This window comes from Bufo gargarizans, chromosome 5 (genome assembly GCF_014858855.1).
Source record: "Bufo gargarizans isolate SCDJY-AF-19 chromosome 5, ASM1485885v1, whole genome shotgun sequence".
Lineage (NCBI taxonomy): Eukaryota > Metazoa > Chordata > Amphibia > Anura > Bufonidae > Bufo > Bufo gargarizans.
This window is the reverse complement of record NC_058084.1, coordinates 76,556,006-76,568,219: the sequence shown is the minus strand read 5'-3', so window position 1 is coordinate 76,568,219 and position 12,214 is coordinate 76,556,006. Positions and strand designations below refer to the sequence as shown.

Below are 12,214 nucleotides of genomic sequence, written 5' to 3'. Positions count from 1 at the left end.
CTGCATTGAAGCCCTCTAATGTAGGACATAGGAAGTGCCATTGGTAAGAACAAAGTGCGGTCATACTGTCAGATGTCCTGTTAATGTCAGGACACATCTCACTGCCCTAAGGTATGATGGGACAGCAGACACACAACAAACCAGGAAGTAAAATCCAAGCATGGGGGGGTAAGAGAAAACGGCAAATAAAGTAAATGAAAAAAATCCAAGGAGGAATGGGAGCTAGAGTAATTGAACGAAATTGAGCAAAATTCAGCGAAAAGTAGTTTATGGCACAATCCCTTTAATGCCTCCTACTGTGATCATTGAAAGCCAATGACATCCAATATCATTAACTCAATATGACAACCAAGTTAAGTTCACAACATTTATAGCTCAAATATTTGGAAGAGTTTTAGGCTTGACATTCGTGTGTCTTGCCATTAATTAAACCAAAAAGGACGGTTCACCATGTAAAAACACTACTGATGGCATTAGATTGAGACGAGAGGTAGTCACATTTTTACTGTAAAGGAATAATTATGTAGCTACTAGAATGTTTTTCATGGTCATCTTGTGTCTCCTTTGTTATAGCTGCCTATAATGCATTTTATCATCTGAAAGTGCTGTCAGCAATGACACCTACAGGGTGTACAATGGGGTACACTATTCCAAAAATAGTGATGTGGATGAACACCACATTCAGATTTGATAATCAAATATGATTGCCTAATAAAACAGTTTTTGTATTATTCATTGAACTTTAGGTTTAAATGTTTTGAAGGCAACGTTTTAAAACCACTGACCCTCTGATACTCTATAGAAGCATGGATCTAAAGAGAGGTGGTTTGTTTCAGGTACTGGAGATATAATGAAGAAATGAGAGTTATGGATCCTGGTTACCCCAAATCAATTACAATATGGAAAGGAATACCAGAAGCACCTGAAGGGGCTTTTGTCGACAAGGAGAATGGTATGTAGAGCTATTAGATAGTTTACCTTGCAATATATTGTACATCACATAAACTTTACCGTAATACTGACTGTTACATCTACAAGCATGGCTAAACATAAAGGGTTCACATTAACAAGAGCAGATCCATGTAAATCACCGTAGGCCTTCGTAAGATAACTAACTTCTATTGATTCTATGGAAGAAAAAGAGCAAGCACTTTTAAGAACGATCATTACAAGACATCAAATCTTAGCTCCTAGGAATAATTTGAGAAACATTACAAATGCTTTTGTGCCTTTTCTCAGTCTGTAATTTGGTCTACCGAACAATATGGCAGAGCTATTTTTTTCTTTTAGATTTGAACATAGATAGAACATGACCTGATTGATGCAATTATTAGAATTATACCTATAGATTATAACTAATAGGAAACTAATTGCAAACACAAGAATGTAGCTGCAACTGGCATACAAGAGTATGCCAAAAATGTATGCAAGCGTATGCAAAAGAATAAGATATATTTGCATACATTGCCCCATTGGCTTTCAGGGAAAAAAAATATTAAAAACGATTAAGAATAGGGAGCATTTAATGAAAAAGGCATCTGTATTTGGACAAAATGTTGAAAATGCTTGACCAGAAGGTTAAACTTTCACCTGAAAAGGTTTCTCAACCTGAGACACAATATGTTGAAAGGTGCTACATGTAGTTGTAGTTGAGAGACTTTGCATAAACAGGCACTGGTGAAATCAATGTGCAAATCAATATAATAATAAACTAAAGAACCCTTAAAACTATTGATTTTATTGATACATTTAAAATGACCTACACTGGTCAACCAATAAACATATACCCTAAATAGGATGGAAAAGGGTCCAGGATTAGGTACACCAGAGGATATCAATAGTTACAGGGACAGTACTATCCCTATTATATTCCTGATTAATCCTCAGCCCAGAGGTATCACCTGATGGTGGTAACCCCCTGTCCTCATACCTATCCTGGATTACCCTGGTTAGCCCTGAAGAAAAGTATCCGGTTCATCAGGGGGTACAAAAGACGGATGCTCATGTAAAACAAAAAAGTAGGGCTTGTAGATAAGTTGGGGCTGGTTAAAAAAAAAAATATATATATATACCTGTAGTAGGATGGTTCACTGATAAGATGATACATTTAAATGTCCCACTGACCGGCGTCCAGACCCACCGATGTCCAGGATATCTGCCGACCTGGTGAAATCAATGTGCAAACTTGAGTGGTCAAATAACCTCAAAATAAGAAAAGGATACAAAAAGGGGAACAGGGTATTAATGGTATAATGGTAACAACAAAGACAGCGTTACCTATTATTATTCTTATCTTGTATTGTTGTACTGCAAAACTTGTTATGCTGATACATCCTTTCAGGTCATTATGAAATGTTTAACACAGACAGAATCCTTCAAGCGGCCATATTTAATAATGTTTGTGTGTATTATGGATGACACCGTGATCTGAAGAAGGGTTGAGTGAACACCCAGAAATGTGTAGTCTGGATAACAATAGAGAATTCAACATGAAGGATATCTGTTTGGACTGTTCGGACCGGCCATAGACCCTAAAGGGAAATATCCCAGTGGTCCAATGCCCAGGAACCCGCCCGAGTGCTCCTCAAGGCTGGGTACGAAATGATTTGATGCTCTCAGTATTATTTAATGCTAGGAGCATCAGGTACTTATGCACCTGGCCATTAGCCGCAGGTGCCCTCCTGAACTCAACAGTATATCTATCCTCAGAACGGTGATACAGTTTAATACTAGTAAGTATATGTAGTAAGGGAGGCAGTAATTTGTGCTGCTGTATGGTATTTAGTTCTGTTGGGTGTTATTTTGTGCTGCACTACAGTATTCCAGGCCCTGCCTACTTGTGTTACCTTGCCTTCTGTTAACTTGGTTAGGCCTACAACATGGGCCACTTTGTCTTTTCTTTCCAGGGCCACTTTAAGTTTCCAGTCCTCCCTTGACTGTATATTCTCACTTAATGAGTTGTACTGATAATGATAATTAACTCTGTCTCGTCCTTACCTTAAAATACACCGATTCCCAGTGTTTCTAGTTCAACATCTCCCGAGTTCCAACCAGTCTTTATTTCATGGTACTTCTCGACATGGAAATGTGACGGATCAGCCACTGGCTGAGGCAGGTCACCGCTTCAGCTAAAGATTGACTGAGTAGTAACATTTCCTTTTTCGAGAGAGACGAGGAAGTAGAGCCTGACAGGGGCCCAAAAAGTGCTGGATTGGTATCAGTATATGTATATATAAGTCTTTAAAAAAAATAATTACCGGTTGGGCAATCCATTTAATGCATACATATCTTGTAACATGTTGTAGTGCTTCTTGATTTCTTTTTCTTTTTCATTTGGAACAGTGGCAATGCAGACACACATTGGTACAGCAGTTATAAGTTATATGAGTTACAGTATATGTAAAGTATAATATGGTGTTTTGGAAACCAAAACAGAATGCAGGCTAAAATGTAAATTTTTATATCTCTTCAGGCTTCACTTTCTTCTATAAAGGCAAAGAATACTGGAAATTCCACAATCAGAGACTGAAAGTAGAACCCGGATACCCACGGTCAATTCTTAAAGATTACATGGGATGTGAGACTTCAGTTGACCGAGATAAAGATCAAACCAGTACTCAAGACGATGTAGACATTGTCATGAAGCTCGACAACACAGCCAGCACTGTGAAAGCCATAGCTATTGTAATCCCTTGTATTCTGGCCCTGTGCCTCCTTGTCTTGGTTTACACCGTTTTTCAATTCAAAAGGAAAGGAACACCCCGCCACATACTGTACTGTAAACGCTCTATGCAAGAGTGGGTGTGATGTAGGGTTTCTTATTGTAGAAATTTGAGGTTATTCGAGATACATCAGAGCTATTATGCTGTTCCCTAGCGTGACACAGGCATCTGCGGGCCAGGGTCATATCGCTGATCTTTAAATCCAAGAGGTTTTGTGTCCTGCACTTGAGTGGGGATTCAATCATCTGGGGAGCTTCCATGAAATACAGTTTCTACCGTTCCTCCAGTTTTTGTATTTCTTTGTCATTCAGTTTTAGGCCTTTCCTCTGCACTTTGGATGCAAACTTTGTGTCCAGAAATGACATCAAGGAGGTAGAATAAATCCTGAAATAATTAATTTTGCTTTCAAATTAATCTAGTTTTCAATACTGCAGATCCTCTTTGAAAAGTTTTATTGCTGCAATTTGCAAGCATCAAATAACAGAAGAATCACCCAAAATGAACCTTCAAGAGACTGTGAAGACCCAAAACAGCTTTGTTTCCAAAGAGGATTGATTCTCTGTCTGCTATGGCTAGATGCCCACAACTGAATTTGTGGGAGAACAATATGCTGAGGGACCTTGAGACTGTTTGGACAGACTTTTTTTTTTCCAACAAACAAGGGGCCAAATTATCTGCAATACAGTAACAGCCTTAATGATACATTCATTTTGTGTTTTATACAACTTTTTCTGAGCTTTGTCCAAAATGTTTTGAACACATTTTTAGTCATTAATGTACTGAACTAAAACTTTTTTGCTTTATTTTTTTTTTATTTTCACATCATAACATTTGATTAACTGCCTAAGGCACTTACTAGGTCTGACAGGAACAATCATTTGGAACCTTGGTGGGAAGTGGAACGTCTCCAAAGTGCATTGCTATAGGCTGTGGCAAAATGGCAGTCCTGTGACAAAAAATGCAACAATGGTTATGACTCTGTAACTCATTCTTAAATTCCAATGGACTGGGCTTGTTTGTCGGTTGAATGATATGAACGTGCACAATAACTAAATAAGAGTTTAAGAAAACTTTAAAGAACTTGGCATTTGGATAAAATAATGTCCACTCTGGAAAGATTCTAAATTGTATTTTATTGTAGAGGGTAAAGATATAAAGAAGGATATAGATATAGAAATGGAGATAGAATTTGTTATAACCAGTGGTAGGTAGGACAAGGCTGTGGAGCAAAACTGTTGCACAGAATTCTGAATTGCCTTACATGTTTCAATCTGGTCACAAGTACTGTCAATACCAGGGGGAGATCTAAATTGCATTGCATGTTTACTATAGTTTTCCAAGGGCAAGGAGGTGATGGAACCTCAGCAGAGTAGGAGGAGCACCACCAAATCATTTTCTTCTTGTCAAACGTATTACATTTATCTGAACATCTAATCTCCAGCATTAGGTCCTTTTTATGTAATTTTTTTTTTGTGTTCCTAGAGGAAAGTCAGTGAGTGACGTCTCTATGGAAGTTATTACAGCTGCTTTTTGCAGTATTATGCTTTTTACAAGCTCTATGCTATAAACATGAAGGGTGTAGTGAATGCAGTTGTAGTGTGGTCAGCTGGCTTCATCCTAAAGTCAGCATCTGTGGAAACAGTATGCCTTTATCCCAAATCATGTCCTGTCGACTGTCATGACTTAAACTTTGTCGTTTTATAAAAAAGCTTGCCGTGTAAGACAGAGCTCTTTGTGCCCTCCGACCTTTAGCGTATGTTAAGCAAGAGAAACGTATACTTAAGATGTATGGCGAATGCAAGTTGTAAATGAATGACCATTTATAAATTAGGTTTGTCTAGTAAATTTATAAGACATAGGGTGTGCGCATATATTCACATTTCAAGATAGCATTTTTTTTTTTATTCAAGAGTACCTGTACTTGAATATAAAAAAAAATATGTATATGACTAGGTGGAATAATTTGCACACAAATGTGTATGTGGGCATACAGTATGTAGCACATTGTATTGCTGCCCCATCCCTGAAATGTTACTTAGTGGAGACAACCATAGGCTTACGGCGACCTTTCTACTCTATTTTTACCCACCTTCAGAATTGCATCACGCACATTTCGTAGAGAAATATTTATGGCAAGTAAAGTAGTGGCAAACAAACTGTACTTCAATTAGGGGTTAGGAGAGACCCCATTACTGTCCCACAATGTGTATGAACAATTGCACCTCTTTTTTGCAACAGTATGTTAATAAAGCTTTCCCACCACACATATTGATAGCACATTGCTGTCAATGTTGTAGTTAAGGCTACTTTCACACCAGCGTTTTCAATTCCGCTATTGAGATCTGTCATAGGATCTCAATAGCGGAATTGAAAAGGCTTCCTCATTCATTGTCAATCGGGACAAACTACTGAACGAAACAGAATGCGCCAAAATGCATTCAGTTCCATTTGGTTGCGCTCCCATCGCGGACAAAATAACTCTGCAAGCAGCGTTTCTCTGTCCGCGATGGGGTGCAAAGCAAGACGGATCCGTCCTGACACCCAATTAAGTCAATGGGGACGGATCCGTTTTCTCTGACACAATAGAAAACTGTATCCGTCCCCCATTGACTTTCAATGGTGTTTATGACGGATCCGTCATGGCTATATAAGACATCATACAACTGGATCCGTTCATGATGGATGCATGCGTTTGTATCCATGACGATCCGCAAAAAATGCTAGTGTAATAGTAGCCTAACTCAGTTTTTCTGACCAAACAACACTAATAACTGTGCAGCCTAATTCTAGCACTGGGTTGTGCTGGAATGGGAGTGGAGTTGCATTAGGGAAAAGGCAAGGGGCTGTAAGGTTGCTATTGATGTGCTATTGATGTACCATCAGAGTGGTGGGAAACCCCCTTTAAAATTGATTTATGTATTTTATATCAATATTTCTGACAGTTTTAGGTATGACTATACTTTGGGAGCAAAGTATTGTTAGCAAAGTATATAATAGTAAAAAAAAGTAAACTGTCAAATTTGCACAATACATGATATAAAACATTGCTCCCACTACTTTGCTCAGATCATTGCCTATTAAAAGGAGTACAGTATATGACTAAATATTTTGGAATAGTGTCATGATAGAGATACATGTATATAAAGTAAAGTAAATAGACCGTGTGATAAAATGGGTTATATCAGAAATGTAATTAAGTTTTGTATTTTTTTTGAAAAGTGGATTTGGAAATCCCAGGATGCACGTTTAAAAATCCGCTGGAACTCCTCCACAGTGAGAATAGATTGCTCTATCAGTTTTAGAAACCCATTACAGTTTCTAATAGTTATATAGCATGACCTCCATATACCAGATTATATCACATTTCATATCTTAGAGCCTAACTGCTACTCAAAGTAATGCCAATATCTTACTGCCCCGTGCCATCTTATCAATGCCAAAGTGGTTGAGATATGGGGCATTTATTGGCAGAAGTCTTACACTTGAACACTAACGTGGTTACTGGTTTACCTGGCATGTGCCCATGTCCTTGGTGAGGATAGAGTACTATGTGCTCCAGCCATAGGGAATACACAGGTTTGGCAGCAGACTCGGTGGTGGTGGTTGGTCAGAGTGGGCTGAAGTAGCAGTGGCTGAGAAGATATGGATACTATTTGGGCCAGTTAATGGGCATCTATCAGCAGATTTGTATCTATAGAACTGGATGACCTGTTACATGTGCGCTTGGTAGCTGGAAGCTTCTGTGTTGGTCTCATGTTCATATGTGCCCGCATTGCTGAGAAAAATATGTTTTTGATATATGCAAATGAGCCTCTAGTAACATTGCCATTACTACTAGAGGCTCTGCTCTCTCTCTACAATTGCTGCACCCTCTGCACTTTGACTGTCATTGCCACCAGGCAGTTACGGTCATCACGCCTGGCCCTGTCAATCAAAGTGGAGAGGACACTGTGGTCGCAGAGAGAGCAGAGCTTCTAGGTGTAACAGCAACTCCCTCGTTGCTCCTAGAGGCTCACTTGCATATATTAAAACATCATTTTTCCCAGTAATGCGGGCACATATGAACATGGGACTAGGGTTGTTGCGGGTATCGAAATTTCAATACCCAATCGATACTTTTGTGCATTTCCATTTTTCGATACTGGGTTGCGCAGTCTAGTATCTCTGAACATGATGTTCTCTCGGCAGCACAGGAGAGAAGGAAGCAGTTCTCCCCTCCCCCTGTGCTGCTGCTGCCGCTGGCTGTAGCGCTGTCCAATTTTAGCGCAGGGAGAAGGAACGCCTGCTATAGAAGCTGATGTCGCCTTCCCATTGCTCTGATAGTAATTAGCATACGGAGCAGGAGACAGTAATGGGGGCACAGCAGAAGAACGGAGCGGCGCCCAGGAATAATAGTAAGTGCAGGGACATCTCTGGGTGCCGCTCTGTGTAGCCTAATACTGAAAGTCCTGACCCATATAAGGTGGTCTTTAATACATAATACAGGAGGCAGGTGCTGGCAGCAGAATCGCATTAGCCGACACCCTGCCTCTCACAGGGAGCTGCGATCAGCGGCAGTTAACCCCTCATGTGCGGCACTCCTGCCAGTACCTGCCTCCTGTATTAAGGGGTAATTATCATTGGTGGTGCAGTGCGCCCCCCTCAACCCTCCACCCCATTAAAATCATTGGTGGCACAGTGCGACCCACCCCCTCAACCTCCCCCCCCCAGTATTAAAATCATTGGTGGCAGTGGCCACAGGGTCCCCTCTTCATTGGTGGCAGTGACCACAGGGTCCCCTCACCTCCTCTTCATTGGTGGCAGTGGCAGCTTCTGATCGGAGCTCCAGCAGTGTAAGCCTGGACGCTACCATAGTCGGCTCTCTGCTGCTGTGTGCACTATGCACAGAGCAGTAGGGAGAGTATGAGGTCCTATTCACCCTGATAGAGATCTATTAGGGTGACTAGGACAAGGGATTAAAAGATCCCAAGTTCTGGCCCCTAAGGGGAGGAAATAGTTGTTATTAAATAAAAAGTATAAATCACCCCCTTTCCCAATTTCACATATAAATATATAAACAATAAATAAACATATCACATATCGCCACATCAGAAAAGTCCAAACTATTAAAATATTAAAAAAATAAAATCTATGCGGTGAACACCGGAACTGAAAAAATAAATAAAAACTGCGCGATTTGCCATTTTTTTTGGTTTATTTTTCCGCGTGGTATCGAATGGAATCGAGTATCGCAATACTTTGTTATGGTATCGAAATAGAATAAAAAATTTGGTATCGCAACAACTCTACATGGGACCAACACTGATACCTTCAGTAACAGGTCAGACAGTGTCATAGGTACAGATGCCCTTTAACTACAGTTTACAGGGCTTTCTATGTATTACTTTGTGAGGGGCCTTATGCGAAAACTTTACCCCAGGGAGAAAAAAAGCTAGCCTTGTCATTGCACTAGTGAATTTCCTTACTTAACTTACATTATAAGGAAATACTGGTGAAAGATACTTCTTCTGTAGATATCTGTAGGTATAAAATAGGGGTATGGAGTGAGATTTTGGGATTCTCTAAGTCACACCTGAATTGTTAAGTTTTAAATGCATTAAGGCTTTATGAGAATAAAAAATAAATTGATAAGTGATCTAAGACGTGAAATGAAGCTTAGTTTTCTACTTTATTAACAAAAACTAAAATCAGTATAAATCAATATAAAGAAATAAAAAATATATATATATTGCCGAACCGAGTAGAAAATCTGTCATTTTAGGCTTTTTTGTCGAATGACAAGCAGAAAACCTATACATTTTTTCACACCCCTTATGTAGTATAGATAGTACATTGAAAAAGTTACATTTTATAAACAAGGGAAAATAAAAGTTTCACTGTTATTTATGTTCTAGTAGAATATCACCAGATTAGGTTTTCTGTATGAAATCATGTGTTCTTTTCACCCAGTGTCCGGTAGGTGAAATTACTTTTAATGACAAACACAAAGCTCATTTGTGTGCAAATGCGAAGCTGAATAACTGGTGCTAACGTGTATCGAGACTGTGAGATATAACCGGGCAGTGCTTAGACTGACTATTTCACTTGGGTTATTGGAAACCAATGCATAAACAGTATGTTATTTGCATAAGACCGATTTTAATACCTAAAGTCATTGCACAGAAAAGAAAGTAAATTTATTTAAAATAAAATAAAAATGTTTTAAAGTTATGCTATGCCCCATATTGCATCATCTAAGATACGTGGGTCAATAACGGTTTTACTATTACTATTAATTTTATTTTAATGTATTGTATTCCATAACACGGCAACTTGTGTTTTCCAAGGAAAAATATGTTTACAAAGCTTTATCACTGTGACTGCATCGTTCTGAAACTTGGTAGCATAGGCTTCAGGCAGCTTAGACAGATTGCAAGCCACTGTGCTATCAAACAAGTGTTCTCCGTGTCAGTCATAGTGGTAAAGGCTGTGCAGTGATTCATTTCTATTTATTACTATTTATTTTATGTTTCTCTTAAGGAGGGCTGTTTGGGGGTAGGGAAGGTCTGCTGTAAGTGTCTTAAGGGAAGGGATCATTGGCTTTTATACTATTGTATCTTCTGTAATTACCATTGTTTTATTGTGTTGTAATTAAAAGACAAATAAAGCTGCAAATAAATAGCAGACAATATCATTTTCCATGCACTTGTTTTTACTGTTACTTTCCTACCTGAATAGTAATATCCTGAATATTTTTTTTATGATTTATTGTGTTTTAAAATCATTGGGCGTGATGCATTTGGCAAAGCCTTGGACATAGGGCCTTTATGGAGAAATGTATGAACCTATTAGAACATTACAAATAAATAGGTAGAATCCAGCTTCCAAACAACGTGTTAAACTTTAATAAATAAGTGCTTTAAAATCCAACCTGTACATCCAAATCTACGCGTTTCAGATCATTCCATACAGATCCTTACTCATGACAAAAAAGGAATGTAAGACTCTGACCTTAAATAAAGGGCAGGATAAACATGTCAGGTGGAAGTAATTACCATCAGCCGCACCTCTAGGACAATAAAACATATATTAAGAACCGAAAGCAATGCATAAGGATCAAGTTAGACCCATTGGTACACAAGTGTTCATAGAAAAAATCCAATAAGATTCTCTGTTTAAAAGAGCCCTCTTATGGTCTCCTCCACGTTTAGGATAATTAACTCTTTCCACCCCCTGCACAATTAAACCTCTAGTATCTCCTGCATGACAAGCCATATAATGTGAACTGACCGCTGACACATTTCTTGTTAGCGCATGAGGAATATCAGAGATGTGACTGCGGATTCGGGTTTTAAGGCTGTTAGTAGTACAACCTATATATTGCAACCGACATATCATGCAGGTGATACAAAAAAAACACAAAACTGGTGTTGCAATTAACATATTGTTTGAGTAAAAAGTTTTTTTGATTAGCCAAAGAAACAAGTGTTTGGCCAATTTGGATATAACTGCAACAAGTACAAACTCGATGCCCGCATTTAAAATTACCCTTAAAGCGTAGCCAACTCTGTTGTTTCTGAGATTCATCAAGAAACAAACTGGGGCTGACTCGCTGGGCCAGTGTGAGAGCTCGACGGGCAATGCATTTGATACCCAAATGTACTGTATCCATGCATTGTTCATCGGCACGCAACACTGACAGATGTTTCCTAACTATTTGGCAAATCTTCTTGTGTTCAAGACTGTAATTAGTAACAAATACTGGGGCTCTATTTCAAGAGGCCCTACTAGTCTTTTTAGATGTACCTCTATTTCTACCATTAGGAAAAACCAAGTTTGCCCGTAATTTGGTTGATACAAGTGCCCTGGCTTGCTTTAAAAATGTATCACTATAGCCACAGATAGCTAAGCGGTCTGTGGCCAAGCTCATCTCTTCCTGAAAAGCAACATCGCTAGAACAGTTTCTCCTGAGGCGTATGAATTTGCCTCTAGGAATATTGCGAACAACATGAGCAGGATGACTTGATGAAACAAAAAGCGTGCTGTTCCCAGCAGTTTATTTGCGGTAAGTATGGGTAATGATGGTAGATTCAATAACATCACCCACTAAGATGAGATCTAAAACTGAAATAGATGTAGAGAGTTATCATTCACATACTTCCCAAACAGTGGTACGGCGGCATGGTCACCTGACCAAATAAACAATAAATCGTCGATATAACGACCGTACCACTGTAGGGAAGGTGCCCATACATTGTCTTCAGAAAAGAGGTATCGATGTTCCCACCACGCCATGTAAATGTTTACCATGGAGGCATGGAAACACCAGTGTGTTGTAGAAAAAAGCAGTGGTTGAACATAAACACATTATGCTCCAGTAAAAAATAAACAACATCACAGATAAAATCCTGAAATTCAATACTATAGTCTGCATAAATGCTCAAACAGATACCTTTAATTACACAGAACAAACCTGTACGAGAACGTTTGTAAAACAATTACCTGTCACCGCC

The 12,214-nt window shown here is 39.0% G+C and overlaps 1 protein-coding gene across 1 annotated transcript in view; it reads left to right on the top strand.

Moving 5' to 3' along the window:
* The window catches only part of MMP16 (matrix metallopeptidase 16), a 203,704-nt gene extending 197,568 nt beyond the window's left edge, over positions 1-6,136 (top strand). The window contains exons 9-10 of the mRNA XM_044294185.1: positions 837-952; positions 3,473-6,136. Coding sequence (XP_044150120.1) covers positions 837-952; positions 3,473-3,807 — 451 coding nt within the window. The 3' untranslated portion in view covers positions 3,808-6,136. The remainder of the gene's footprint in view (positions 1-836; positions 953-3,472) is intronic.
* Positions 6,137-12,214: the final 6,078 nt, after the last annotated feature.